Source organism: Blastomyces gilchristii, assembly GCF_000003855.2.
Source record: "Blastomyces gilchristii SLH14081 genomic scaffold supercont1.7, whole genome shotgun sequence".
Classification (NCBI taxonomy): domain Eukaryota; kingdom Fungi; phylum Ascomycota; class Eurotiomycetes; order Onygenales; family Ajellomycetaceae; genus Blastomyces; species Blastomyces gilchristii.
Genome location: NW_003101676.1, coordinates 748,671 through 776,405, shown reverse-complemented (window position 1 = coordinate 776,405; position 27,735 = coordinate 748,671). Strand labels below are relative to the sequence as shown.

The 27,735-nt window shown below is 47.9% G+C and overlaps 9 protein-coding genes and 1 non-coding gene across 12 annotated transcripts; 4 read left to right on the top strand and 6 right to left on the bottom strand.

Annotated features, from left to right (window-relative positions):
• Positions 1 to 5: 5 nt before the first annotated feature.
• BDBG_04144 (X-Pro dipeptidyl-peptidase) lies at positions 6 to 2,123 on the bottom strand (the record flags this gene model as incomplete). Its single annotated transcript, XM_031721551.1, has 6 exons — positions 6 to 223; positions 962 to 1,032; positions 1,262 to 1,419; positions 1,463 to 1,549; positions 1,597 to 1,736; positions 1,895 to 2,123. 6 exons carry the CDS (start codon positions 2,121 to 2,123, stop codon positions 6 to 8), a joined length of 903 nt encoding a protein of 300 aa, XP_031578151.1.
• Positions 2,124 to 4,016: 1,893 nt separating this feature from the next.
• BDBG_16973 lies at positions 4,017 to 9,800 on the top strand (the record flags this gene model as incomplete). 3 transcript variants are annotated; one of them, XM_031724806.1, is made up of 13 exons in its annotated part: positions 4,017 to 4,114; positions 4,293 to 4,449; positions 4,827 to 4,851; positions 5,062 to 5,092; positions 5,151 to 5,240; positions 5,298 to 5,411; positions 5,487 to 5,796; positions 5,909 to 5,951; positions 6,006 to 6,038; positions 6,103 to 6,205; positions 6,265 to 6,289; positions 7,099 to 7,125; positions 7,696 to 9,800. In XM_031724806.1, the coding sequence occupies 13 exons, from the start codon at positions 4,017 to 4,019 to the stop codon at positions 9,550 to 9,552; spliced, it is 2,913 nt and encodes a 970-aa protein (XP_031578148.1). In that variant the 3' UTR covers positions 9,553 to 9,800. The 3 variants fall into 3 exon arrangements, with proteins under 3 accessions (XP_031578148.1, XP_031578150.1, XP_031578149.1); XM_031724808.1 differs by lacking the exons at positions 4,017 to 4,114; positions 4,293 to 4,449; positions 4,827 to 4,851; ... (1 more) ...; positions 5,151 to 5,240; positions 5,298 to 5,411 and having other exon boundaries at positions 5,786 to 5,835; positions 5,909 to 6,038; XM_031724807.1 differs by lacking the exons at positions 4,017 to 4,114; positions 4,293 to 4,449; positions 4,827 to 4,851; ... (1 more) ...; positions 5,151 to 5,240; positions 5,298 to 5,411 and having other exon boundaries at positions 5,786 to 5,835; positions 5,909 to 6,048.
• A 35-nt stretch (positions 9,801 to 9,835) lies between these two features.
• BDBG_04141 (DUF803 domain membrane protein) lies at positions 9,836 to 13,307 on the top strand. Its single transcript, XM_031721550.1, has 2 exons — positions 9,836 to 11,615; positions 11,682 to 13,307. Exons 1-2 carry the CDS (start codon positions 10,577 to 10,579, stop codon positions 13,181 to 13,183), a joined length of 2,541 nt encoding a protein of 846 aa, XP_031578147.1. The 5' UTR covers positions 9,836 to 10,576; the 3' UTR covers positions 13,184 to 13,307.
• A 433-nt stretch (positions 13,308 to 13,740) lies between these two features.
• On the bottom strand, positions 13,741 to 16,540 carry BDBG_04140 (uncharacterized protein). Its single transcript, XM_002625225.2, has 3 exons — positions 16,077 to 16,540; positions 15,879 to 16,004; positions 13,741 to 15,810 (listed from the first exon to the last, which is right to left on the bottom strand). The coding sequence occupies exons 1-3, from the start codon at positions 16,098 to 16,100 to the stop codon at positions 13,978 to 13,980; spliced, it is 1,983 nt and encodes a 660-aa protein (XP_002625271.1). The 5' UTR covers positions 16,101 to 16,540; the 3' UTR covers positions 13,741 to 13,977.
• A 277-nt stretch (positions 16,541 to 16,817) lies between these two features.
• On the top strand, positions 16,818 to 23,016 carry BDBG_04138 (GRAM domain-containing protein). Its single transcript, XM_002625223.2, has 3 exons — positions 16,818 to 18,441; positions 18,543 to 21,196; positions 21,256 to 23,016. The coding sequence occupies exons 1-3, from the start codon at positions 18,014 to 18,016 to the stop codon at positions 21,978 to 21,980; spliced, it is 3,807 nt and encodes a 1,268-aa protein (XP_002625269.1). The 5' UTR covers positions 16,818 to 18,013; the 3' UTR covers positions 21,981 to 23,016.
• On the bottom strand, positions 17,162 to 17,553 carry BDBG_04139 (uncharacterized protein; the record flags this gene model as incomplete). Its single annotated transcript, XM_031721549.1, has 2 exons — positions 17,162 to 17,376; positions 17,421 to 17,553. The coding sequence occupies 2 exons, from the start codon at positions 17,551 to 17,553 to the stop codon at positions 17,162 to 17,164; spliced, it is 348 nt and encodes a 115-aa protein (XP_031578146.1).
• Positions 23,017 to 23,057: 41 nt separating the features above from the next.
• BDBG_16972 lies at positions 23,058 to 23,129 on the bottom strand. The gene has a single exon. It is a non-coding gene; the product is annotated as a tRNA-Glu (tRNA).
• Positions 23,130 to 23,282: 153 nt separating this feature from the next.
• Positions 23,283 to 24,603, bottom strand: BDBG_04137 (tetratricopeptide repeat domain-containing protein). Its single transcript, XM_002625222.2, has 2 exons — positions 24,507 to 24,603; positions 23,283 to 24,432 (listed from the first exon to the last, which is right to left on the bottom strand). Exon 2 carries the CDS (start codon positions 24,319 to 24,321, stop codon positions 23,686 to 23,688), a length of 636 nt encoding a protein of 211 aa, XP_002625268.1. The 5' UTR covers positions 24,322 to 24,432; positions 24,507 to 24,603; the 3' UTR covers positions 23,283 to 23,685.
• A 71-nt stretch (positions 24,604 to 24,674) lies between these two features.
• On the bottom strand, positions 24,675 to 27,450 carry BDBG_04136 (uncharacterized protein). Its single transcript, XM_002625221.2, has 2 exons — positions 25,556 to 27,450; positions 24,675 to 25,466 (listed from the first exon to the last, which is right to left on the bottom strand). The coding sequence occupies exons 1-2, from the start codon at positions 25,761 to 25,763 to the stop codon at positions 25,078 to 25,080; spliced, it is 597 nt and encodes a 198-aa protein (XP_002625267.2). The 5' UTR covers positions 25,764 to 27,450; the 3' UTR covers positions 24,675 to 25,077.
• Positions 26,852 to 27,445, top strand: BDBG_16971 (uncharacterized protein; the record flags this gene model as incomplete). Its single annotated transcript, XM_031724805.1, has 2 exons — positions 26,852 to 26,965; positions 27,161 to 27,445. 2 exons carry the CDS (start codon positions 26,852 to 26,854, stop codon positions 27,443 to 27,445), a joined length of 399 nt encoding a protein of 132 aa, XP_031578145.1.
• Positions 27,451 to 27,735: the final 285 nt, after the last annotated feature.

Genomic DNA, 27,735 nt, shown 5'->3' with positions numbered 1-27,735 from the left:
ACGCATTATCGAGGTCTTAACGGCTCCACATGTTGTATCGCGCCCACTGGGATAGACGCACCGCACGCAACCTCCCGCATAACGGTCATGAGGCCGTAACGTGGCCGGAGCTCTTGGTTCGAGGCCCGAATGTTGCGATAACTTGACTCGGAACCATATGGATGTTTCATTTTGTATAACAAAGGTTCTTCGCAAAATACTATATCCGATAAAAGACCCTGGGCTAGACTAGGCATATCGCGAAACGGATTGGTATATTTTTTCAGTGACTCATCGGACAATGATTCGATTTGCGGGTAGAACGACCTATGCTGGAAATTCGATAACAGCAGGGCATGAAGCCGTCCGCCATTTCGGAGGGGCGCATGGTTCTAGCACCTTGGCAATTTAACTCCTCCAGATCAACGAGTATGATCCCGAGAAGCGAGTCGCCTCAAGTGCGAAAAGCTTTATTGCTCCCATCAGTGGGGCGTGTGTCAAACGTAGCTCACTGGTTTGCAGAAAATGTTTGTCTGAACGGAACGTTACGCTACATGTTAATATTAGGCAGCTTCAATATATTTGCAATCATATAACGTTTCCCTCACCTCACTTCAGGGCTGTCTTCCCGCTTCAGGAAACACACGACGCGTGGGTTTTTAAGCACTTGTAGAATGCGGTAATATACATCCCCATCCGGAAGATCACCCGCCCCAACACTCAGAACACACCAACCAGTTATTTTTCATAGAAACGCCATTTTGTCCTGAAATCTCTCCCTACTGGCAAGTCCTTTAAAGCGCCCTAAACAACTCAATCGGTATGTGGTTCTCCTTCAATATACGAGCATGAAATTCCTTTTCAGGCATCATCATCCCATCCACCACTTCCTTCCTCAATGCATAGAGTTACAACGCTCCCAACATATAGCCCGCTTGGTATAACGGCGTATAGTCTCCATCAAATGATCTCCTTAACTCACCTTCCGCTGTTGCCAGCTCGTGGCCCACCCGTTTCACAAGCTGATCAGCGCACTCCTGTGCAGTCATCAATCTCAGTTGGAACTTTAAGGAGAAGATGATGCGCACGCATATACGTTTGCAAATAATGGCCAGCGATCAACTCGTGGAAGACCGTTGCGCGGGCGAAATGGATGTTGTACCCGCGTATGCTCATTAATTTGGATTCATGGGCCATATCCGCTGTAGGGTATGACACCATGATTTTCTCTCCGCAAAGGAAAAAAGGGACTTGCTTGTGCTATGCTAGCGACATCATGAACATTCTCCACGTCCCCGCCGCGAGGGGTGGAACAGTAACGAGGTCATGCTGCTTTGTCACGTAATCGATTGCTTCGAGTGCGAGATCGCACAAGTGGTCTGTTGGCCCGGCTCTACCTGGAGGGTCTTCACAAACTCGAGAGCCTGGTGCCAGTTGCCGCTATAGCCCAGCTCAGTGGCTACTTTTATCATTTCAGCCTCACACCAAGGTCGACAAGCAGGCCATCGCGGCCGATGGGCTTTCCAACAATAGCGTCCTCTTCGTCGCCAGGGGTGGTGCCCATGAGTTTCTCGCCAATAAAAGTTGTGAGCTCTTCTAGTGCCTTGGCGATCTTACCATATGGTTCACCCACCAGGTAAACAACGGATCGTAGGCATTGAAGAAACCAAACCACTCCTGTAAGTGATTGCGGAGCTGGTCTGCCGCTTTTGCGGCACGGGAAGCACTTGGTTTGTCAATTGTTACCTTCCCGGTTTCTACGCGCTATTTTAATTCGGAGATGACTTTGGTGGCGTAGTCTAGGTCACCAGCGGCTCCCTACCCGTTTATTGGGTTCATTTTCTACCTACCTTGACAAAGATTGATTATCATGGAGGCGAATGGGAGAAGAGGTTGCATCTTCTCGCTCCTTTACGCATCAAGGTGTCGAGCTGTTTCATGTTCCGCTTCAGGTAGTTTTGCAAAAGCAAGTAGTCAATATTACCGTCCTGAGAATGGCTATCAAAGCCTTCTTTGCTAAGATCGCTGAGCTGCTCATTGTAGTATGCCTGAAGCCGGCTCACTCTCTCGGGAGAAAAGGGAATGTTGTAGAACTTTTTGAGACAGTTTAGGTCTTCCGCGACCCGTTCAATACGCTGTTGCATCTTCTCAGAAACAGAAACAGTATGGTCTGATGTCACCGCGGTGATGAACTCCTCAATTCGACAGCGTATGGTAATAGGGCAAAGACAAGCGAGGATGGCTGGGGGCTGATTGTCGTGTACGTGCTGTGCAGCAAAAGAACAGGTACGAAACCTGCCCTACCAATGGCAAGGGTGCGGCAGGTGTTTTATATGCAGCAGAACATGAGGCAAATGGCACCATCGGATGTGTTTACCGGACTGTTTGCTTGCTGTCATGCCGACATCGCAAGAGTCGTCAGAGCCACAACCACACCTTTCGCGCCAGTCGAGCAGGCTTGAGGGTATTCTCGACCTTAACACTCACTTTCCGTCCGGTCAAGCCACCACCAGTGAGCCGCAGCTCGAAATAAGCCGGCCTTACATGGCTGTTTAGCATCCGAATACCTCTCGACCGTCTCATCCAAGCCTTTTTGCCCGAGGCCAGCAGCCCCTCTCAGAAATCGAGCCGACAAACTTTCATCTCTGGCCCGTAAACCAGGCAAAAATAAACCATTTCAGGGTTGCCCAGCCTCCAGCTCGTCGGTTATTGTGCCACAAGATTGAAGCGTTCGTTAGCATTTGCGGAGTATGGAGTGCTAAGCTTGATAGATCGACGTCGTTGTGGCTTTGTAACTCCACCGCATCAGCCAAGCGCCTGCCTAGCCGCCTGCTCGGTCGGCTTGGCGCCCCGTCAATACAACGTCTCTCCTTAATTGCTCGCTGTGTTGACAGTTGACCGCTGGTCAAACAAAGGAAACTTGCTATGTATGTGCTATGGAAGGAAGTGACAATCGGATGTATCTGGCAAGTTTCCTCAATATTTTCTCTTTGTATCAGTACCACCAACGCAGGCGGCTTTCTGACCGAAAGATAGATACCCCATTGCGCGGCCGGACCTTTATCTGAGCTGCTGAACAGCTAGCACTCTACATGGATGCGGAGCATGCTCCAAAAACCACCAAAAAGTCTACCTCTTCCGTTTTGGCTCATGGGATTGACAATATCATCTTCCTTGAAGATGAAAGCACAGGATATTAACGGACACGCCCAGTTTTTGCATTTTGCTGGGTGCCTTCATCCCGGCAGCCTGTCATACACAACGGCGTGAGTGAGGCGTTGGAGAATAAGCACCCGAGTGTGTGTGCGGGGAGAAGACCTGGATGTATGTTTCGTACAAGCAATGCAACGTCCCCGAGGAGTCCCCTACTGGCGCTCCGGTTTCGGCGGCGCCTCTCAGACAACCCCCGCCTTTGGTCATCTACCCCTAAAAATAGGAGGCATAGCTACCCTCCTTCTTTCGCACATCTAGAGAGATCGCGTTCCTTGCTGGGCAACTGTCAGCTATCCGCTGAACAGATACTTCCGTTAACCGATGTGGTCTTCCCTTCTGGACAATGCTACCCTACAGGAGTACCATGCCCCCTGTACCTTAGATTGTTGATAGCTTTCTGGTGAGCTAAAATGCACCACTTCCAAGGGTTCTCATTTCAACGTTGATGTTTTATAGAACTGATCACCCAGCGATGGCATATTCACAAAGAACAAATTTATCTTTCTTAGGCTTTGTTATTTGTGACTGTTGCGAAATGGTTCAAGCTTCAAAGGGATTTCAAGCAATGCGCGCTCGCATGAGAGGCCAATAGCTAGATCACGATGGTGGAATTTCTACTGAGCTAGGGGCGCATGTTACTTCGACTGTCATTGAGGATATACAGAAGTTCAAACAACTCATCAATTTGATCCAAATTTGCCCCAAGAGCATATTGACGCCCTTCGCCATGCTACCGAAGCAGGCGATACTGAAAGGCCACTGCACTCGAGCAAGAACTCATTGAAGATTCCCCGTATCTTGAAGTTCGTGCAGCTGTTCAAAACATGGACGAGGAGTTGGTTGCTAAGACGGTCCGCGCATGGATACTGGGATTCATCTTCACTACACTTGGTGGCGGCTTGAACATGTTCTTGAGCATGAGGTAACCTATCCTCCTCAACCCTCGAGCGATATACAGGAGTCCCGCCATAAGGTTTCCGTCCATTGTTGTTCAGTTGTAAGTTAATCTTTGTTTTCAACATACTGGTACTCACGATAGTGCTCACAATCAGGCTGGTGTACCCCATGGGTTGTTTTTGGGCTAATGTCGTTCCCCGTAGAGTGTTCAACACTTTGCGCTTCGTTGAATTTTTAACCCGGGACCTTTCACAATTAAGGTGGACACAGTTGTTACTGTATGATATTCCGCCCCACAAATGTTCTTTAAGCAAAACGGGGAACTTTGTTAATGAAACCTTTGTCATAGCTTATAACCAAGTAAGTATTACGACGAACCTTTCTCGTGTAACTATGGCCGCAAACCGAACATGAGGACTAGCGGAATGAATGTCAACAGTGTTTCCATTACTTAATTACTTATGCCTATAGTACCGATGCGCTTCTTGCATTGAAAGGAAACGGTCAGAACACCCTTGTTGATGCATACACTTTTCTCCTAGTCCTCCACAACGCTAATCTCATACTTGAACAAAATATTTCAACGTCGATAATGGTTGGGGATTCCAGCTACTATTTACCCTAAGTAGCCAGCTCATTGGAATTTGGTTAGCGGGTCTTTTTCGCCGATTCTGTGTCTGATAAGTATTGGTATTTGCCATTATATACTAGAAGCCCGCTAACTCGATTTTTCCTAGGCCATCTTCCATGATGTGGCCAACGGTATTTTCCTGTAGAAGCCTTCTATATGCCCTCCATGACAAGAGAGGGCTAGACCCTTCCATGACAAACGGGTGGAGTATTTCACGTCATCGCTTGTTCATGTACTTGGGCCTGGCGTCTTTTGTATATTATTGGTTAGTTAAACACTCCCCGAGCCCTTTGCAATCAATTGCACCTATATAAACTAATGCTCTTTGTGCGGGAAAAAAGGTTTCCTGGAATCATCTGAGAGGGTCTCGCAGTATTTTCCTTCTTAACGTGTGAGTCAGTTATAGTTTTAAAAATTTTTCTAAACGTAGTTCAAGGATCAAACCAAATAATGTTGTTGTCAATCAGCAATTTGGTGAATTTACAGGGTTGTCATTGATCCCATTGACCTTCGATTGGACGTGAGTTATTTTCTCCCTCACATATTGGTGGGAGCGACCATTAAACCGTTACATTAGCTACATATCGAGTTACCTTCTCAGCCCTATGCTATCGCCAACTCATTCGCATGTGAACACTTTAATAGACTTGGTAATAGCTACATATATCGGTATCACCATTTCAGGGGCGCTGTAAGTAAGCAGATATCAACGCATGGTTATCACGAACCTCATTAATTATAGGTACGCCGAATATCTGCCAATCAGCACATCCTCCACCTTTGACAATACCCAAAATTTCTACAATGCCTCCCGTATTGTCGGGCCAGATTTTACATTCGACGACGTAGCCAAGTACAAGGAGTATTCGCCTCTGTTTCTGGTCCCCACATATGCCCTGAACTATGGACTCTCCTTTGCCACCCTCACCGCTGTTGTTGTGCACATTATTCTTTTCCATCGGAAGGAAATCATTTACAGACTGAAGGCTGCGAAAAATCAGGAATCTAATATACACATGAAGTTGATGCGGAACTACCCGGAATGTCCTGAATGGTGGTATGGAGCTCTATTCCAAGTCTAGCTACCGGCGAAGAATATGCTTCACAACTGCCTTGTAAGCCAACTGGCCATCCTATACATCCGCGATTGCGTCCAAGTCAGGTTTCTGAATGATGTGGCTGTCATAGGGTGGGCTTTCTTCGTTTCAGTCGTCTCGAATTGGTATTTGTTGTATGTGCTCCTAAGCCCCTTGTTAACTTAGCAAACTTCTACTAAATCGAACAGATCCAAACTTGCATGTTGATGGCGATAACAAACGTTAGACTTTGTTGAGTCCCCGCCCAAGCCACGAGATCCCCATTCGACTGCTAACCCGTCTCAGCGCTTAATGTTATGTCTCCTTTCATAGGAGGCTACCTGATCCCCGGAAAAGCTATTGGAGTTATGGTCTTCAAAGTATTTGCCACAAACACTCTCAGTCAAGCGTAAGCAACAATTGCCTCGTGGCTCTATTCGTCCTAGATGTTGACTAATTCCGCCACAGGCAAACCTTTTCTATGGATCTAAAAGTTCGTTCTTAATGGCCAATGGCGGAAATCTATGGCGCCCTTCGTGAAGAGTCCGTGGAAACCATACACTCCTCAGCTAGTACATTATATGAAAATCCGTCCAAGAACAACCTTGACTTGTCAGGTATTTGCTGTTATGTGGAACGCATTTGTTCAAATTGCGATCGGCCATGAATTGGACTCTTGGGAATATCGACGAAGTTTGCACGCCGTAAGCTCATTCCTAGTTTGTGTGCATCTATATGTGTAATGACAATGCCAACCCCGGTTGCAAAGTGCCCAATCGGCAAACTTTACCTGCCATAATGGGAAAACTTTCTTCTCGTCTGCTATTGTCTGGGATATGTTTATATATATATATTCCTTTCCCGAAACGCAACCTGTACTCAAATCTCCCATTATCTCAGGTATTAGTGGTCCCGACCGAATGTTTGGACCTGGCTCTTTATACGAGTCAATACAGTGGTTCTGGTTACTCGGTGCACTTTTCCCGGTTCTCTTCTACGTGCTCTTTCGCATGTTCGCCCGATCTCCGGCCCGTCTCTTGAACGCTCCAGTATACTTTTCCACCTCCCACGCAACGGCTCTTCTCACCAAAGCCGTTATAACCGCGTCTCCCTCTGCCTTGTCTTTTTGTCTCCCATGCTTTGGTTTACACACAGACTTACTGGATCCGTCGTCGTTGACCGGGATGGTGGCAGAACTATAACTACATAACGTCCGCCGCTCTGTATACGGGGCTAGTACTTGCAACTATCGTTATCTTCTTCGCCCTCACTTTTCCAAAAGTGGAATTCCCGGGCTGGTAGGAAAATCGAGTGCCACATGAGACACTGGTAAGTGACAACTTCATTTTGGAATTCGTTTGTGATCAAGCTAACATGTTTTCCTTCTGCTCTTTTCGGATTAGGATTATATGCATAAAGCGACGCCAAAGACAATGCGTGAGAGTGAGGCGTTTGGCCCAACAACTTGGAAGCTGTGAAATGAGCTCAATAAGAGTTCTCTTTTTTTTTCATCGTCACTTCGCTTCCTCTCTCTCCATCTAACACTCAACTCAGCTGATTTTCTCCTGACTGTGGCGAAGTAGAAACCTTTGAATTTAACTCTGAAGCTCTCAGAAGGTGTAGAGACAAAACGAGTATCTATAGTCTTGAAATATATCTCAGTACCAAACATTACATTGCCTTATCAACGGCTCCCATTTTCCTCCCTCCTTTTACATATAGTACTACAGCGGTGTAAATGGTGTGTCAGTGCCAAGACAACCTTACTGTGGTCAGCGTACAGCTTAAGGTTCGCTCGGCGCGTAAATAGATTAAGCGCCATATTTAACCGCGCTACTGAATGGCGCAACCGCTAGTATCTTTTAAAGTTTAGTTTTTTAAGTCTAACGTCACTTGAAGAGCTGCCAAGCTCTCGCATCAGCTCTGCTCTTCTCATTCAGATTCGCCGATGCACAAGTGTGTTCACTTACTATGGACGGATTCGACGAAGAAACTTTTAAAAAGTTTTTCCCTAGTGGCTTCGGGAAGCAAGATAAGTCAACTAATGTAGAAGCGCAGATTGAACGGACAAAACGAGGTGAAGCGAAATCAAAATCGCCATCCAAATTCGAGGATAAACCTCGGGAAGCCGATGATGTTGAAGTCGAAGAAAAAGAACAGGGAACAACCCCTATGATTTCAAACGCTGATTCAATGTCAAATGAAAAGTCAGATTCAGATTCAGACGACTCGGACGATTCGGATGAAGATGAATTTCCAACATCCCACGAACTTACTTTCAAGACACATGAGCGCGCGGTGACGACAGTAACCCTTGATCCCTCCGGGTCGCGAATGATAACTGGCTCCACAGACTGCACGATAAAACTACATGATTTTGCCTCGATGACACCGACCACTCTCCGTGCATTCAAATCAGTCGAACCGTCAGCAAAAAAGCAGTCCGCAGCATCGGAAATCCACCCTGTCCACGCCGTACGATTCAACCCTTTGTACCCAAGCCAGGTTCTAGTCATATCCGCAACGCCTCAAGCGAAAATATTCGACCGCGATGGCGACATGATTACGGAGTTTGTTAAGGGGGATATGTACCTTCGGGATATGCGCAATACTAAAGGCCACATCTCTGAGATCACAAGCGGCACATGGAGCCCTACGGACTATAATTTATGTGTTACGGCGGGAACTGATAGCACATTAAGGATATGGGACGTGAATGTGGGGAGGTCACAAAAAGACGTTATTGTTCACCAGTCAAGGGCGGCTGGGTGTGCGGGCAGGACACGGATGACTGCGGTGGCTTGGGGTACTCCCGCCCAAGGAGGCAAAAATATTCTCGTTGCGAGTGCTCTCGATGGGAGCCTGGTGATGTGGGGAGGCGACGGTCCATTTCTGAGACCAAGCGCTCAAATTCAAGGAGCACATACTAAAGATACTTGGACAAGCGGTCTTGATATTAGCCCCGATGGCAGACTAGTTGTCACCCGGGGAGGGGATGATACTATCAAGCTATGGGATACGAGAAAATTCAAAACCCCCATCACAACCGTACCCCATACTTCTGGGTCCAAGTATTCTCAGAACGCAAATATCATGTTTTCTCCCAGCGGAGCGAATGTCATCACCGGCAGCGAAACTGGAGACCTCCATATCCTGAATCCTGCGACCTTAAAGCCCGAGCTTTCCACGTCAGTCACGCCAGGGTCTCCCATTATTGCTGTGCTTTGGCACGAGAAACTGAACCAGATAATTGCGGGCTCTGCAAACGGGGAAACGCATGTGCTATATAACCCATCAATGTCTCGGAACGGTGCCGTCCTTGTCATGTCCAAAGCGCCGAAACGGAGGCACGTCGACGACGATCCAAACTTTACTACAGATTTATCCCTTGGTCTATCCGCAGATAGCACTACGGGCCAAATCGTTTCAGGTGCTTCTTTCTCCAGCCGACATCCAACAATCGGACTCACTGCCTCGGGCCGACCGCGAGACCCACGTAGACCTCACCTACCCAACAAAACTCCCTTTGCGCAGAGCCAGCCGGACGAGAAGCATATCAAGGAAAACATCCCGCTTAGCTCTATGAGAGATGAGGACCCACGGGCGGCACTACTTAAATATGCAGAACAGGCGGAGAAAGAGCCTGTATTTACAAAAGTATGGAAGCAAACCCAACCCAACCCTATCTTTGCAGAGTTGAGTGAAGAGGAAGCCGAAGGGGAGAAGCCGGAGCGGAAACGGGTGAAGCGGGATTAGAATTTGACAACTTTGGCTCTATTTCTTTATATACGGTATCCTTTTTTACTTCTTTCGTTTTAGAGCATACGGATATTGATGGCGACAGGCGTTTGATGCAAATTGTTTAATGATAATAAACGTATGTACAAGTTTGGTGTGTCGGATTCGACCTGTCAGTAGACGGTTTCCGTCTGTACATGTACATCATTTTATGGATTAATTTGGAATCAAGAGATATCCGCATCAATGAAAAATATAAAAAAAAATATTATTTTTGTTAAGTCCAGGGAGAATCGTCTCGTTTCGATGTGTCGTTGGGACCCTCTGTGGCTTAAATACCTAGACAGGGTTTGCTGTCACAAGCAAGCCAAGCCATTTTTACCAGGAGTTGGTTAACTACAGCCGCATCAAGCCTCCAACTTTCTGACAGCTCCCGGGCTCAATGCAAGCTTGAAACAAGGCTCACCATCTATCGAAGCCCCGCCATCCAATCCAAGGAAAATATTGTTTGTCCATCTTTGGTAGAACGGGTAGTAGACCACCGAGATATCCCTCCTTAGTGGCGTTCAAGCAAATTATCAATACCTCGCGACGCACCATCCTCTCCTTTCTCCACACCTGCCGGATATCACTCCCTTCATCGAACACCCTCGCTCAAGCTCTAGCAATGTTTTGTACCTTGTATATGATGGCTATGATCCTTCCACTCCGTCAATGAAAGTGCGCAATAGCACCCAAATATCACCACAGTATCGGCGCCACCTCACCCGCACCGGCTGACTGACATCCGGGTGGAGATTGTTGTGGTGATCAACAGCACCGATCGCTCTTCAGCCAAGCCATCACTGCGAGGACGGACAGCCAATGCAGAGTTTCGCCTGGGGAAGGCGGGTAAGCGATCACGGCAAAAACCAAGAGGAGCAACTGACTTCCGATTGAACAGAGGCTGGGCAAGCCGGAGGATATCTACGTAGATATCTCTCTCCTCTTAGAGCTCTCCTCTATCGTAAATCCTGGTGGTCGATACCGGAAAGAGGGTGCAATGATGGAGATTAGGGTTCTAGTTGTGTTTGCCCTCGGCTTTCTCCTTGACTCGGTCGTCTCCACACCTTTATCACCCCTCACGATCGGTTTGCTAGGAGACGGAAATACTGGGAAAGACGGCGGAGATACTGGAGGCGATGGGGACGGTGGTGACAGTCCAATGAGCGAGTGGTCGTCTACGATAGGCATTGTTACCGCCATCGTTGGGAACGTTTTTATTTCCTTTGCTCTGAATATCCAACGATACGCACACATACGGATTGAACGGGAATACGAACGCAACCGTCAACGGAATGGTTGGAAGAGAGGTGCTTCCAGGACCACAGTGCCGTCAGGACGGTTATCGTCTAGTAATTTTGTCGCCGTTGCAAACGAAGATGAGGACGAGGCCGCGAATGAGCATGAACGTGCAGGCACCGCTCGGGCGGAAACAAATGGAAGATCTACTAGGTCTGAGGAAATTTCAAGATTTGGATTTCATCCATACACAGACGAGGATGAGGGGGAGAGGGAGAGGGATAACTTCCTCGATGATAGCAACCCGGACTCTGACAGGCTCCAACAGTCCTTCATGTCAGACCGGACGTTAACGCCCCTGGAGAAGAGTCAAATTTCCAATGAACGAAAATCGTATCTTCGATCTCCGTACTGGTGGACGGGCATCATTCTTATGACCGTCGGAGAAGCTGGTAATTTCCTTGCTTATGGATTTGCACCTGCGTCTATCGTTTCACCTCTAGGAGTCGTGGCATTGATTTCGAATTGTCTCATTGCTCCATTCATGCTGAAGGAGACTTTTCGTCGACGAGATCTACTTGGTGTACTGGTTTCTATCGCTGGTGCAGTTACAATTGTGCTCAGCGCTAAAACCTCGGAGACAAAAATAGGCCCCGGCGAGATTTGGGGCATGATAACGAGGTGGGAGTTCGAATTATACCTTGGCCTCACGATCGCTCTTATCTTTGGTTTGATGTGGGCTAGCCAGAAGTATGGGAGGCAGTCTATTCTAATTGATCTGGGTTTGGTTGGATTGTTTGGTGAGTATATATGTACCTGCGTCAGACCCCATATAACGATGAATCTCCAGCTTATCATATTACCAGGTGGATATACTGCTCTATCGACAAAGGGCGTTGCGTCGTTACTATCATTCACTTTATGGCATGTCATCACGTTCCCTATCACATACGCCCTAGTGGCCGTACTTGTTTTCAGTGCCGTCATGCAGATCCGATACATCAATCGAGCCTTACAAAGATTCGATTCTACCCAAGTTATCCCTACTCAGTTTGTATTGTTTACTATTTCAGTGATTCTCGGAAGCGCTGTCCTCTACCGTGATTTCGAGTCCACCACCCTTGCACGGGCAGAGAAATTTATTGGAGGCTGTGCACTCACCTTCCTAGGAGTTTATCTTATCACGAGCGGTAGAAATCGTGGAGATGGTTCGGAATCCGAATCCGAGTCCGATGGCGACGAGGAGGCAATCGGTCTTTTCGATGGAGAACGTTATCGCGACAGCATTGATTCGCAACGTGAAAGGGATCAAAGCCACGCAGCGCCAATATTGGATGGGACTGCCGGTCCGGCTGTTCAAGCTGCCGACTCTCATCCCCGTTCTCTTCTTAGTGATGAGAGCGATTACGCAGAAGACGATGGGATACATACCCCACGAGCTCCGTTGTCTAGCGGTCCTGCCTCTTCCACACAATCAATTTCTGGCGCATCCTTATTATCCGCATCCCCCACCCCCAGCCCAAAGCAATTATTTACCGAAAATCCATGGGCAACAACCCTTGAAGGCCATGGCGAATCAGCGATTGTCTCTGGGCCTCAAACCCCACCTCACATATACCCCCCTCCAACCCAAGTCCTCCTCCAATTCCCATCTGCACCAGGCCTCACTGGATCTCACCCAGACAGTAACCAACAAAGCTCCCCACATACTCCCCCGCAAGCCGCACGATCAAGACCAAAAACACCTCCAACAACAGGTCGCCAACCTCCATCTTCTCGAACACCAAACACTGGATCACGAGGCTCGTTTTCAAAACGCTTCGCGCCTGGTCCACTACTCCAACCATTCTCAGGCACCTTGAGCGCTGTTATTGCAGATTCGCTTCTAAGGGGAGAAGGGTCTCCTCGCAGTCAGCGCGAACGCGCCCTGTCGAAGTCAAAACGAAAAGGCAAAAAGAGAGCATCCATCCCATATCCTACCGACCAAGGCCTAGCGACAAGGTCTAACCAAGAAGGAACCCCGCTAGAAACCGAGTATGAAACGGCCACCAGCAAAACAGGTGCCGACGAGGACGAGGTGTTACGCAGAGGTGCCCGCGTGAGCCCAAGACTCCCCGGTTCAAGCACCACGAACCGAACCAGCACGCAAGAGAGAATCCCAACACTGTCTGCGTCACCGCGGCAGAAGAATAAAGATGACACTCGAACGCGTAGTCTTAGCGACTCGTGGAGCGGCGGGTTGGGCTGGCTCAGTGGCAGTATCCGAGGGAATGCAAAAAATAAGCAGAAAAGTAAGGCCGGGCCTTCGGCTGCTGGCGGTCCCGGCGAGATTGGCGATGGCGACGACGCCAGGCCATCGAGAGACTGATTAATCCTTCTATCTCCCCTTCATCTACCTTCTTCTCCTTGCTCGCCACAGATAAGGAATACATTCTAATATGAGCGCATAGTACATATCTGGGTACAGTGGATTGATTTGTGAATTTTTTTTTTTTTTTTTTTTTTCGTTGTCACCTTCGCATATATATTTTCCTTCTGGCGACTTTGTTTACTTTACTTTAATTTTCAACCTTTTCGTCCACACTGCATGCCGTGTATGGTCGGAACCATTCTTCCTCTGTTTTCATCTATTTCAATGTTCATTTTTGTCTCCGCTTTCGATCGGCGGATTATTGTCTATGTCGCCTTTGCTCTCCAGGTTTCAGACCCCTTCTTACAAAGCAGATTTTTGTTCCTACAGAGCCATTGCATTATGCATGGTATCTTCTTCTGCCTTACTGTATTTTTTTTTCTTTTCCGCGATCAATTTAACGGCATTTTTCTCCGGGTTCTGTTTTCTTCCTATTTTGAATCAATGTGCCCCCCCCCCCCCCCAATACATAATGCTGTTGTTATATGCAGCATTCTTTCTTTACTTGTGGAGATAAATAAAATAAAATAAAAAAATAAAGTAAAAAAATAAAAAAATTAGAACACATTGATTTTTAATGCTTCTCTACTAAATGCTACATGTTTCCAGCTCCATCGCAGAAGTAGTAGCGGGTCTAAAAGGAACTTTTCTTTTATGCAGATATGGCCAGCAATCATCATGGGATGGATACATTTTTGAATTAACTAAAGCACCTGCCAGGAGGATTCCAATCATTCAATTGAAAGAAAAGGCTAGTCATCAAGCAAACCCTTCGCACTTTCATCTTCATCTCGTCGTTTTCTTTCACCTTCCCCGGCACCACTACCACCACCCGGCCCTCCTCCTCCGGCTGCTCCTCCTCCAGCAGCAGTGCTATTAGCGCCATCTCTATTAACCGCAGTTGCACCCTCCTCAACAGCAGTCGTGCTGGCAGGTGCAGCTGTAGCAGCACTCTTACTCTTCTCCACCGGCTTCCCCTTATCACCTCCATTATTAGTATTCCCGCCGCCCCCATTCCCCCCCTCCCGCCGCACTCGAGCCCCTTCTTTCAATTTCTCCCACCGATCCCGATACCGCCCCACCACATCCCTCAACTTCTCGTTCTCGCGGCCCACGCGCTGCAACTCCCTTTCACTCCGGCGCGCGCGCTCTTCTAGCTCCATAAGCCGGGCCGCGTCAGCACCAGGCCCAGCCCGTGATGATGGCTGGAGTCCCGCAGCAGCACCCTCCGCTGGAGGTAGCGGTGATGTTGATTGTGTACCCTGGGCATGGGATACCTGAGGTGTAGCAGAGGACATGGGGGAGAGCTGGCGTGCAGGCGAGCTGGCGGATTGGTGCTGCATCGCTTTGAGGGATTGCTGCAATGCCAATGATGACGACTGCGCGTTGACTTCCCACATGTGCAGTCGTTTGGAAAGCGTGTCTGACAGGTGCTTCAGCGCTTGGTTCTCCATTTGCAGTTCTTCTAGGGTTTTTGCGTTTGGGTGTGGTGCAGCCTGTGCCGTGCTGCGCTCCAGTGCGCCCCCTGCTCCTCCTCTCCTCCGTCCCCCAGTTGCTTTTCGATCCCTGTTTGATGCCGTGGCGGTTGCAGAAGATTCCGGGGGCAGCGGGTTTTCACGCGCATCGACGAAGTCGTCGTCGTGGCTGTCGCCTAGGCTGTTTCTACGGGCTTCCTTTTCAGCTCGAGAAAGGATGCCCGCGTACGATATCGTTCCACCCGCCGTAGGGACAACGTAGAATGATTCTGCCGGGTTTGTGTGGCCAGCTGACCCATTTGAGCCCTCTCTGCCTCGAAGAGCCCGAAGTGCGGCTCCTGATACTAGCTTATTCACGTCTGGTTGCTCTGTAAAATGGCTGGTAGTATCTGCGGATGCAGGGCTGCGGTCGAGCTTGGTATCTGCTCCGGATTTCTGGCTGGCTGGATCAATGCCCAGAGGTAAACTAGCAAAAGCTAGGGGTCCAGAGAGTTTGGATATGAGGCCTTCAAAGGTTGAATAAAATCGCTGGAACGATTCATCCTTTGGGAATCCAAAACCGAGTCTACGTGTCTCAGTTGGCTCTGGTGGGACTGCTTGTTGGTCGACGATATCTGTAGGGCTTATTGCCGTTGGAGCCCAAGACGGTTTACGTCTGGAAGACATGCTAGGGAGAGCCTTTAATTCGGCGTTTACGGTATCGAGACTAGTGTCTTCAAGTCTTGTCCGTAATGGAGCGCCGGCCATTTGCGCGCCAGCATTCTGAGCTGATACAGTTGGAGATACAAGACTGCCTCGGGGTGGGTGGGAAGGAATACCACGTGCGGAAGCCAAATTGCTTGCTATTGAGCTTGTATCGCGCTGGAGAGATCTATGTTGAGTGGGTAAACGAGGGGGTTGGTGGGTATTTTCCAGGGATGGAGCTGCAACAGAAGACGATCCTCCACCTACACCTTCAGAGATAAATTTAATATGTTGGGCAGTTGAAAGGGTTGACGGCGGCGAATTTACGGATTCGGGACAAGAGGCTACAGGGTGTTCATGTTGGAACCTGAGGATTTCCGCAAGTCGTTTGTGGTGTTTTTCGAGGAGCTGAAGGGTCCGCAGCGCCTAGAATCCCATCCATATGAGAATATGTACGATTGTGTGTATAGCTACAGAGGCAAGAATCCACATACATCAGGGTCGAGGGTGCCTTGGGCTGCGGTCGAAAACTCGCCAGCAGCAAGGTCATGTTCCTCACTGGCCGCTACCGGGTTAGATTTGCGTGTTTCGAAGAGGGCATTTCGAGCATGGGAATGCGCCTAGACACAGTATTGGCGGTCAGGTTAGCTTCGAGGTCCAGTACCAGGTAGGGTTAGGAACACTCCACATACCAAAGTCAACGGCGACGATTCCATATCTCCACTGACAAGGCCTCTTCAATACGCCCTTCAGCAAATCGAAAACTTAGTATTACGAAGAAATCAGTGGGACTCGAGAGGTTTGAAGAGCTGTGGCGATGAGTTTTGTACCTGGACTCGGAATATCGAATGTTGATTCTCTCGAGCTGGAGCTTGGAGTCGATGAAGTCACGAGAGCAGCCTTCACTTATCAGATGGCTTAGTCACCTATTGCAGGCCCAAGCGGGACAGAGTCGCGCCGCGTTATTTACATACACCGAATACATGTATGGTACGTGTATGCAAGATTACTCTGTAAATAGATCTCAAGGCATTGCTTGCAGAGGGACTCGGTCAGTCTGTAAAAACAATAATAATACTATAGTTAACTAGAGTCTTCTTACTCGAGAGTCTCGAGTCATCTACTCCGTAGTAAGTAAGTAAACAGTGACCTGTTTGTTGGTCTGGTATTCTATACCATTGGCAGTGTAAATAAGTAACCATGGAAAATGTATCTATGTATTTATTTATCACGTCGCTGATTCCATCGTGGCAGTGGCTTAAGGTCAGCCGCAGGCTGAGACAACAATCTCCAATCGCTTTTTATCAGGCTACGACTTTGGATACGCCGTACTTCGTAATCCCACTTCAGCATTAATATTGTCAGCAATAGTGACTGCTCTCCATGTATGTCTCAAGAGGCGTAGCACGATCTTGATACCTCGAAATTAGCGGGTTTCGCAGCCAATAGCTATTCGGATTATTGGAGGGGGAGAGATATCACCGTGGTGCAGATCTTGATATTCTCCAGGATATGTCATTATTACGACAAGTATCAACTTTCAAGTTTCTGGGAAGCGAGATTGGTTGTTGCCCCATGCACTTACCGATGGCGCCCTACCATTTCGATCGAAATTGTGCCCGTCGGGAATTGTTCATATGTGGCGATGTGCTTCAAAATAATCTAGAAATAGAACTTCGACGCCCCATCAGCCCCCACCACGGTTTTCCTCTCCATATCCATGGATCACCGCGTATGGGAATTGCTTCATGCAGCTCAGCACGAAATTGCACAAGCGTCAAGGGAGGATCCAAGGTCCTTCGACGCTGCGTAGCTTCCTATCCACTTCTGTCCAACCCTTCCTACCTGTCAAAACTGCCAAATTCTTGAAGACAGCAGCAGTGTCACCGGCCCCAGCTGCTTGAACAGAGCTGACTGACGCCGGGGTAACAATCACGCCGACAAAACAAGAGCCGCTTGTAAATGTGTCGATGTATGTAGTTCGTCGTATCGCTGAAACTGTATCACTTGTATGTACATACCTAGTACGCACGTACCGTACTCTGTAAAATACACGGTGCGAAGTGGGGGGCCAATCAGGCGTTGCAGAGGGCGTAATTTATCGGTACCCCCCGTACTGGCGTATTCGTATTTCCAATCGGCAACTGCATCCAAGCTTGCTCCGAACATTCCAACACAGCAATCGCAGGGAAGACCAACTTCATCCCAACCGCTCGTCCTGACAACCTCCACGGGCTACAATTCTCCTATACTCATGTCAGCCTGCCTGCTGATCTAACAACCCATGCTGACACCAAATGGGCACAGTCAGCCCCTTTCCTACTCCTAGACTTCTGCTGCGTGAACTTCCCCGAGCACCCACGCCGCCCGCCTCTTCCTAACCAACCAACCCTCTCACCATCCATCTGCGCTTCCGCTGCTTTGTTTCAGCGTTGGTCTAACCCTCCTCCCCATGTCCCCCGCTCTTTGTGACCTCCAGTCCTCTATCCCATGGCCCGGGATTTTCAGCTCTTTCACTTGAACTACATTTCTCCCCAAATCATTCCCGTTGCAAACCAGTGACTAGAAGGTCTCCGTCGTTTAAGATTCAGTCAACTCCATCAGGAGCGTTCACCGTTCCTTTCTGCTGATGGACGGCGCTACGAGTGAAGCAGCCCCTGCTCCCTCTACTAATGGGTTCAAAAAGACCTTTACAAGGTCGAATCGCAGCAAGACCACCCTCAGCGAATTCGATGGCTCCATGTCAGGGCGGAGTGCCGCCCCTTCAATCGACTCGAATCATGAATCCCCGCGGCCTTCAACTAGCGGGGCAGGCGGAGGAGGCGGAAACAGTTATGATGGCCCGCCTACTGGCATCTCGAAATTGATTCCAGGGTCACGTCGTCGACGCAAGAAGAAGATGGAATCGGAAAATTCTATTGCTCAGGACAACGGGAGTGGAACGGAACTGCATCGTATCCCCAATGAATCTGAAGATACACCAACCATAGGCAATCATAGTACCTCTACAGTAGATACTACGGACCGTGGCCCAAGTAACGGTTCGGAATCTGGAAGGTGGGTTTCTTCCTCCAATCCACCTTATTTTCCTTAGAGATAGCTTTGGCTATTCCTGCGACGCCTCTATCTACATGGCCAACTAACCCCATCTTGAATAGGCATTCGTCTCCTGATTTAGGTCTCTCTCGGGATTCGCTCCAGCCTTCATCCTCCCCTTTAATAATCACGACCACTGCTCCCTCTGATCCAACGGAAACTGCATTAGACGCCAACGGCCCGTCGGACACGTCTTCCGATAGTAGTCGCCATATGATCCGTGCTGCCACCACTGGGGATATGGGAGATTACTCTGGATCATCCAGCGCAAACCGAAAAAGTCGAAACCTTAAAGAAGCTTTCAGTCCTATACCCACGAAAAAAAGTGTGAGCCCAAGCCCTGAGCGCGAAGCTCCGAAGTCGCCGGCGACAAAAACTGGTAGGGGGCTCTTTGGATCTAGGTCAAGAAGATCAAGCTCCTTAGCCAAAAATAGCCGAAAGCCATCAGAAGAGGCTCCCCCTTTGCCTTCTCCAATACCCCAACATATAGGAACTTCGAATACTTCCCTTTCCACCCCTGCTAAACCACCGGGCATGGCCTCCACCCCCACGAGCCCTCCTGCCACTTCTATACCTGGCCCCCTTACGACGGTGACTCCACCAACTCCAGTTGGTAGTCGTTCACAAAGTCCAGCACTGCCGTCTACAAATGTTGTGGAAGAGAGCGACTCCGCCTCAAAGTCTCACGACTTACCTCCCAATGCCGTTGTGAGTCCGTCAGGGAATATGATATCTCATAGACGTGTTCGTTCCGCATCTGCTGCCCACAGCCCTAGTAAACTTTCGAACTCCATGACAGCCCCCCTAACGCCTACTGTGGAAGAAGCCAAGACCGCGTCAGGGTTCTTTTCCTCCATGCTCTCTGCGGCCCAGAATGCCGCTTCTAACTTTGGAAACAGTTTGAATAGCCAGGCTCGCACACAGTCCACACCAGAACCTGCGGAGCCAGAAAAATCAAGTACTGATGTTCCTAGCAGCGAAGAGGCCGCGGATTCATCGAGAGATGAGGATGCAATGGAGAAGAAGGAGCTGGCTGTGGAAACGCTCGGGATGGGTGAATTAAATTTCAGTCATCTTGGGATTGACGCATCGGCGGGCGGGGAGATAACTACAAAGGATGGTGTTGTGTTTACGAAAGCTGAGGCTGCTTCCCGTCCTCGTAGAGGAACTGCATCCCAAAGAGATGAGATCTCTGCAAGGATAGAAGATATGCGTGCCGCTCGTGCAGTTTCCATGGCCTATGAGAAGCCGGCAGATGGCGCATCTGCGTCCCAACCAGTCCCTGAGCAACCTACTGCCGACGTTCGTTCCAGTCTCCCCTTAAATGGCCTCGGAAGAGCTAGTACTGGCGAACAAACTCCTCCAGGTGGCAGTATTTTCGAAGGAGAAGTCGGTTCTGGTATCAAGCGCAGCGGTAGCGTACGTAGCCGCCTTGCACGCAGGCATCGAGGATCGTCTGGTGCGACAATTGGTGCGCTTGGCGCTGCTGGATTTGGCTTGGGTATTCCAGGTGCCAATACCAGTGCTCCGCGATTGACGGGCTTTGCTGTGGCGAGCAAAAAGCGAAATCGCGACTTTCATCAGCTATTCAGAAGTGTTCCGGAAGACGATTATCTCATCGAAGACTACAGTTGCGCTCTCCAAAGAGAAATCATCCTGGCTGGCCGTATATACATATCTGAAGGTCATATCTGCTTTTCAAGTAATATCCTCGGCTGGGTAACGACATTAGTAATCAGTTTCGATGAAATTATGGCCGTTGAGAAGGAGTCTACGGCCATGGTTTTTCCGAATGCAATCGCAATTCAAACTCTGCATGCGCGGCATACGTTCCGAAGTCTGCTGAGCCGAGAAGCCACATACGATTTAATGGTTAATATCTGGAAAATCAACCACCCGACTCTCAAGAGCTCAGTTAATGGCACCCGGATAGAACAAGGCACCGGTGACAAAACGGAGAAGACCGATGAGAGTGATGCTGCGAGTGAGAGTCCCTCTGACAAAGAGGACGAGATATATGACGAAGATGAGGAGGATGAAGGCACAAACTTTGTGGACGCCGTTGACGCAAGTACTACTAGCAGTGAAAAATCAGAGTATATAAAACGAATCAGCCGCAAAGCATCCACAATTCCACTGGTGGGGCCTTCCTCGACTCCCCAAGTTACCTCTAAGAGTGAAGCAAAAGTACTAGAGAAAGGAGCTGCGTCAGTGTACTCTTCTCTTCCACAGTTTCCCGGCCCGGCTACCCATCCACCAACGGAGTTTACGGATCCCTCTGGGCGCTACGATAAAGTGATGAAAGATGAAATAATACCAGCACCACTGGGCCTTGTTTATGCCCTCGTTTTTGGCCCCGCATCTGGTGCATTCATGTCAAAGTTTCTTGTCGATTATCAGAAAGTGAATGATCTGCAGTTTGAAGATGACAAGAAGGGGCTATCCGTGGACAACAAAACCCGGGTGTATTCGTATACAAAGCCACTATATGCGCCCATCGGACCCAAGCAAACCAAATGCATCAGTACCGAGAATTTAGACTTTCTTGACTTGGAGAAGGCTGTTTTGGTTACATTAACGACGCAAACTCCTGATGTGCCTAGTGGGAATATTTTCTGTGTGAAGACCAAGTACCTGTTTACATGGGCACCAAACAATGCCACCAGGTTCTACATGACTTGCGCCATTGAATGGTCGGGCAAGAGTTGGCTCAAAGGTTTGTCTCTTCCCCGCATTTCTTAACAGTAACAAGCGATGCTTACGAAATCACAATAGGTCCTATCGAGAAGGGTGCAAACGATGGTCAGACGATTTTTGGAAGCGACCTAGTCAAGGCACTTAGAGTGGGTGTAGCTCCTCGTTCGCGCGACACGACCCCTCCGAAAGGTGCTGGGAAAGGAGTCAAAGGTAAGCGGAAGGGAGCAAATGCTGTCGAACTCGAAGTTGCAGCTAGCGGAAAGGCTGCTTCAGAATCAGGGAGACAACAAGCTGAGGATTGGGGAATGCTGGAACCTTTACGTGGTCCTCTCGGCCCGATAGTCAACATTTTCAAGCCCTTTTGGAGTGGTAATGTTGCTGCTGGTGTTATCGCCATAGTATTAGTAATGGTTTGGTTCCGCAGTCCGCCTCCATCTCGCCTGGGACCGTCAGGGGTCGGCTCCCCATTACTTTCTATCCCGGAACGAATTATTGCGTATGAAGAACTTTGGCAGCGAGAGGAAAGCGAATTATGGAACTGGCTGGAGGAGAGAGTTGGAATGGACGGGCTCGCATACCCGGTCGTAAACCCCCTTCCCTCATCTGACAAAGGCGACACTGTCGACCATTCAAGAGCTGAGAGGCAGCGGCAAAGACAACAACTTATGAGCGAAAAGGAGCTCGAAGCGCGCCTGAGGAATGAAAAGATGACAAAGCTCGAGATGGAGGATGCGATTAGTATAACTCAAGAACGGCTTGATATGCTCAAGGCTGTTATGAAGCGGAAACGCGAGGATGAATGATAACCCAGGCCCTACCCAAACAGTATCATAGAAAACACGAACACCAATAGTAGTTCAAGGACGTCTAATTTTAACTTTCGAGTGCCATTATTGCCTCTGGTATTAAGAAAAGCATGAACGGAAAAGGCGAAATACTGCAAGCGTTTTTAACAATTTCTTTTGTTTTCTGCACACTGCTCTCTCTCTTATTTATTTTTTTCACATTGTCTTCTTCTGTATTTGGTAATTGCACCCTTGGTCTTTGTCCGCCCTATTCGTTATTGTTTCCCAGTGACACCCTGAGGTGTTCTTCAACTCTTTTCTGTTTGTCATTTCACTTCTCTCTCTCATTTTGCGTATTGGTCGACATCCGGCGTCTACTTGGTGCTCTCTCTCATTGTTTTTTTTTTTTTTTTTTCTTTTTCTTTTTTTCTTGTTCTATTTATTTCCCAGCTTCTTTTCCTCAGAACAGCCATGCTGCTCCTACTGTGTGAAACTATATACCAACCTCCGCCTTTGTTCCGAAGCACCTCATTTTTGATCACCCTTGATTGTACCACTTCTGGCTTTGCATTTCCTTTTTCTCTTGTCTCCAGCGGATTGTCATTTCTTCTTCCAAGAGTGGTAGGGGAGGGCGAATTGATCAGTGGTAGTAATTAAATATATTCATTCTGGTCATACGTGCTTATTTTCATTCTCCCCTCCTTTTACTGCGTGTGATATCGATATTTATCCTATGTTGTGTTTTTTATAAAGAAAAGTTCGTTGTTTCTTAGGCGCGGCTTCTGGGTCTCACTAGTTCCATGACAGCTTTGACTGCTTGCTCTGTCTCTCTGGATAGTGCTTTTCTATTTATATGTCTGTGTTAAGGAGTATTGGGTTGGTGATGGGGTTGCAGGAGTGAGAATTAAGCAGCTATTTTTTCATACTATCTTGATTACCGGCGCCGTTACGTGTGTTGTGTGGCAATGTTCGTTCTGGGAGCATATTGCCCTACCCTACACAAACTCTATATGCGATAGATCTGTTTTAAATTGAAATATATATATATAAATCCAAAATAAATAAATCCACTTGTAGTGGAAAAAATAAAATTTTCTCCCATAGGGGGAATCGAACCCCCGGCTAGCGTGTGAGAGACGCTGATGTTAGCCACTACACCATATGGGATGTGACTTCGACGTGGGAGCTGACTCCCACTGGAAATTATAGGATCCTCATCACGTGCTCTTGCAAATTCAGTTTAGAGTAAAGCCGAAATAAAGATATTTTATGCTGGGTAATCACAAAATATTTTTAATTCTGAAATGTCCGATGGGTGTGGCGGTGTTGGTGTTGATTAGATCTGCTGCTAGGAGTATGGAGTATGGATTGATTTATATAGGGGTTTTTTTTTTTTTGCACAAGCTCTATGTAGACTAAGAATGAGAGAAGATGTTGCCAAAGCGCGCACGTATCACGAGGGAATCATAGTGATGCACCATCCTAGTACAAAGTATTGATATTAGAACTCAAATGCAGAGTGCTCAAAAACGCCGTTAAAAAGACAGGAGGCGACAGGGATATATATAAAAAGGAGCTACCGAGCTCAAATACTTCATAGCAAACATGGAGGAAGCCGCGAACCACAATGCAGATATTGGACAAGCGAAGCCCTCACTATCGAAACAAATTAAAACACACGAAAATTAAAAGCCCGGCCTCATACGCCCATTCCTTCATTCTTTCATTCCCTCGAAGCCCTCTCCCTCTCCAACCCTCTCTCCACATCCACCATGAGGCCCTTCAGCTCCTTCGCCGGTTCACTCCTAGTCCCCTCAGCATCCAATCCATTAGAAATCCACTCCTTAGCCTCCTCCCATCTTCCCATCTCAATCAAGCATCTACCCCCTCTCCACCACGCCTTCCCATTATTCGTCGGCGATATCTCAACGCTCGATTTCGCATCCACATAACCCTCCGCCCACTGCTGCTGAGCCATATATGCCTGTGCTCGATTCGTAAAGAGTGGCGGTAGCTCATCGCGCACGAGCCCGACGTGTTCCCACGTAGGTCTGCCTAGGGCCATGTCGATGGCATATGTGTAGAGCTTGATGGCTTCGGCGAAGGAGGATTTGCGGAAGGCTGTGTTGGCCGTCTCGCGCAGCTTGGCGATTTGTGCGCTGCGTTTGGGGTTCACTGGTTTTGGGGGTGGGGGTATATTAGGGCTGTCGAGGTTGAGGAGAGCGCGGTGGAGTTGGTTTAGGGATTCGAGTTCGCGGTCTAGGGCGGCGGAGCTGCAGGAGGGGGCGGAGATGGCTTTTGAGGTTGGGTCCAGGTGGAGGGGATATTGGGTGAAGATATCGGCACCGGGAGATGCCATTGTTTCTATAGGCGAAGCGATTTGTTTCGTTCTGGAGTTTGCGGAGTATGCTGGACGGAAATATGTTCAAGTTCTATGTATATCTTCTTAACTTGGATTGAATTGGGGGAGCTGTTGGATAAGAACACGGTTTTTGAGCAATTATTATAGTAACGTACGTACAAAGACTGCCACAAGCCACTAACCTTTTCTTAATCTATCCCTTCCGCAGTAGAATTTTTCAGGTCGAGGTCCGGATGGATAGAGAGCTGCTGCTGTTTATCTAGCAACGTTGTCATTCTGACCAACTGGCCCTGAAATATTTAACTAAGCGGTCGCTTGTTAGTAAGCCACGAAGGACCCAACCCAGCCGCGCTACCATGGGAGTGGAGAATCTTATTTTCCAGATCTGCTAATTTTTTTTATTTGTTTATTTTTCTTGCAGTGCCCCTAACTGATAGAATATCCGACATACAAGACTTTCCGAGCCGATATTAAGCAGCGAGTACAAGCAACTAACTAGGTTGTGGATGAGATAGAAGGCTCTACTTGTTCCCAAGAAGGATACTCGACAAGTGTATCCATACCATTCCCCCGTCCCTCTGGGCGCCGTAACTAGTAGTTAGACAATGCTTGTTCCAGCTTTCCTCCACATTTGCGTAGTTGTTCTTCCTCGCTCAGCTATTCCCCACCTGGATTTCCTCCGCCTAGGCCGAACTTCCCTGAGGTAGAATCTCAAAGTGTCTTATGACCTCCGGGGTGCGCTTCGTCAATTCGTTATTGTCTCAAGCGAAATTCATCCGCAACCTCCATGATTACGTGATGATAACCGCTCCATGACAATCCACTGACTCCGGGCCAGCTTCGTACATCGCTTTTCCATAGGTTCTGTGCGCGAGCAAGAAATATGTGCCAGCGATTCGGGGGCACTTGCCCGTCTTCCGACGAGCTATGGCATTCTAGGTAGTGTGCAATGAATCGTAGATGCTCTTTTATAAGGTAAAGCGCGTAGTTTTCATCCATACAAATCTGCATCAGGTCTGAAATTCCGATGTCCTCCGAAACACACTTTTTTATGATTAGGAGGGCCTTGCAGAATTCCATGAAATACACTTTCGCATCATTGTATGTGCTAGGGGATAGACGGCTGCTAGTTTCAAATTGTTCTTCCATGGAGGTAAGAATACAAGCGTCAGTGATAACGGCTTTCAGTTTATATACATATTTCACAACGGTGCTTTCGAGATAGGATTACCTCTAGAACCAGTTTCCTCTTGATTGTAGCTTTTCCCATCTATCCTCTCCCATGGCTTTCCCAGAGCGGTGGTCGCAAAGCAGATCTCTAAGGGACAGGTCGTCATCGGAGTCATAGTGGGATGTTGATCTGACTGTAAAAAATGAAAAGGGAAACTTAGTGCGATGATGGAACGATGTGTGAACAGTGATATCTGACGATAAATCATGACCACTGCAGGGAGGAGAATCGACTGTAATGAGAAGCCCTTCTAAGCATGCGGAAAAACTAGAGACGGCTAGGCTCAGGTGGATACGACAGAACCTGGAATTTTCCCATATTTCGATACATAAAACCTAATGCCCGGAAGTCTCTGAATGCTGGTATATCCGGCCATGAAATATATTCTTTTTTTCCCTAATATCAACGCCAACACTCTCCGGTAGAGCCCAAGAGATTGGTGATTGAGGTTTTTCGGAAAGAGGGTGTCACTTTAGGAGGTAAGACCCCCCTCAACGGCAAATTCCATACGTTTCATATTCGCCGTAGGGATGTGTAACGTGAGGACAATTAGCCGATACTGAACCGATGATATTTGGGTGCCACCATCGCCTTGAGAGTCCTCAATAGGAAGCGTATAAAAGACTTCCACTAGAAAGTATTTGGCTCATAGCTCGAGCCGGTGTCGACAGCAACGCGATAGGCATGTCGGAGAGTTCAAACACTGATCACTATGTATCTCGATGTTGAGGTTTGGCCCCGCCGGATGATGCAGTGTAACGACAGGCAAGATATAGACCTCCTTGGGTTGCTACCTTAGAAGTGGGATATTGAAATTGAACGAAAAGGACGAAATTTCTGCTCCCTAGGAGACAGTATAGCATAAACGCCTACCACGTTCTGAAAGACTTTTGTACTTCAGAACCAAACCAGATACCATCCTGAACCTCATTTCAAAAATATTCTCCAAAACTTGAAAACGAGGGCCCCGGCAAGTCCCATGCAGATTCTGAATATGAAGCGAACTGAGCAAGGGGAGCCTCCTGTTCTGTACGCAGCGTATGGTGGGTTCAACTGAAAGAGACTAGCGCCTGCTGAGGCTTGTCGACCGGCGCGTTGGCGCCGATAAAAAGAAGAATAATCCATGTTCAGATATTGCTCGAATATCAACAGCATCTTCTTCGAATTTGTTGCCTCTCATGCTGTCATTAGGCTCATTTTCGCTCATGCAGATATTTAAATCTTGCAACATGGAACCTCTCCAAATGCAAACTGGTGTTACACCAATCACCAACCCTTCATTGCAGAATAAACACAATGTCAACTGCCCTAGCAGACTCTAGGGAGTACGTTAGCCAGTCTGGCCAAAGTTATAGGATTGAACAGGTGCTTCAGGAAGAGACATCTCCCTCACAGAAGATTTGTCTTGCTGTGTGAGTTGACACTGATTACCCCTTCTTGAGATTATTTACTCACAACTTCCACAGTGCTGGCAACTGAAAGGTCATATTGAAGTATATTCACATGGTTAATTCCAGGGACCTTCAAGAGATAAATAATAGGCTACACAGCAGTGCTAATCATGTCCGCCTTGTCCAAGACACCATCCCTGTTGGGGAAGAGTAGTTGGACGATGGTGTGGATCCCTTGGCTATTGTAATTGAGCGCCAAATTTCGTACTTTGCAGATGAAGATGCACTGAATGGGTTTTTGAGATACCTTGGTGATAATCCCTGGGTTTGGGATTTTGAAGTAATTCAGGATGGTTTCAACAAAGACAACCTGCACAGATCATTTTTCCTTTGGAAGAGTGTTGATGATGATTTTAAAAGTGCAATGAAAAATTTTGATCTGGAAAAGAGAATCACTGCTCGCGAGGCGTTGGCACACAAGTGGTTTGAGGGTGTTTAAGTTGGAGGCCCTCTGGTGTTTTCTCTCTATATATTAAAGAAAAACCAACTTTTCCGTGCAAAAAACACTGTAACATGACATCACATGCACCTCATTAGTAGCACCTGCTTAGTGACATTGTGTCAGAATGAATATCACGGATGAATATGTTGAAGACATATGAATCTTATGTGTATCAAGATCTGCTTCTTATATTATCCGTGCACTATCTATTATATCTAATTTCATACAAAAGATAGAGCTATCTCTCTATATATTATAGAAAAACCAACTTTTCCGAGTAAAATGTA

Bases quoted from the DNA above. Each gene is read 5' to 3' on its own strand.
- BDBG_04141 (XM_031721550.1), top strand. From the start codon at position 10,577: ATGATGGAGATTAGGGTTCTAGTTGTGTTTGCCCTCGGCTTTCTCCTT. The intron at 11,616-11,681 runs GTGAGTATATAT...TCATATTACCAG, and splicing joins GGGTTTGGTTGGATTGTTTG to GTGGATATACTGCTCTATCG.
- BDBG_04140 (XM_002625225.2), bottom strand. From the start codon at position 16,100: ATGGAATCGTCGCCGTTGACTTTG. The intron at 16,005-16,076 runs GTATGTGGAGTG...TACTGTGTCTAG, and splicing joins AATCGTCGCCGTTGACTTTG to GCGCATTCCCATGCTCGAAA. The intron at 15,811-15,878 runs GTATGTGGATTC...ATGGGATTCTAG, and splicing joins AAGGCACCCTCGACCCTGAT to GCGCTGCGGACCCTTCAGCT.
- BDBG_04138 (XM_002625223.2), top strand. From the start codon at position 18,014: ATGGACGGCGCTACGAGTGAAGCAGCCCCTGCTCCCTCTACTAATGGG. The intron at 18,442-18,542 runs GTGGGTTTCTTC...CATCTTGAATAG, and splicing joins AACGGTTCGGAATCTGGAAG to GCATTCGTCTCCTGATTTAG. The intron at 21,197-21,255 runs GTTTGTCTCTTC...AAATCACAATAG, and splicing joins GGGCAAGAGTTGGCTCAAAG to GTCCTATCGAGAAGGGTGCA.
- BDBG_04137 (XM_002625222.2), bottom strand. From the start codon at position 24,321: ATGGCATCTCCCGGTGCCGATATCTTCACCCAATATCCCCTCCACCTG.
- BDBG_04136 (XM_002625221.2), bottom strand. From the start codon at position 25,763: ATGATTTATCGTCAGATATCACTGTTCACACATCGTTCCATCATCGCA. The intron at 25,467-25,555 runs GTAATCCTATCT...CCTCCATGGAAG, and splicing joins AGAGGAAACTGGTTCTAGAG to AACAATTTGAAACTAGCAGC.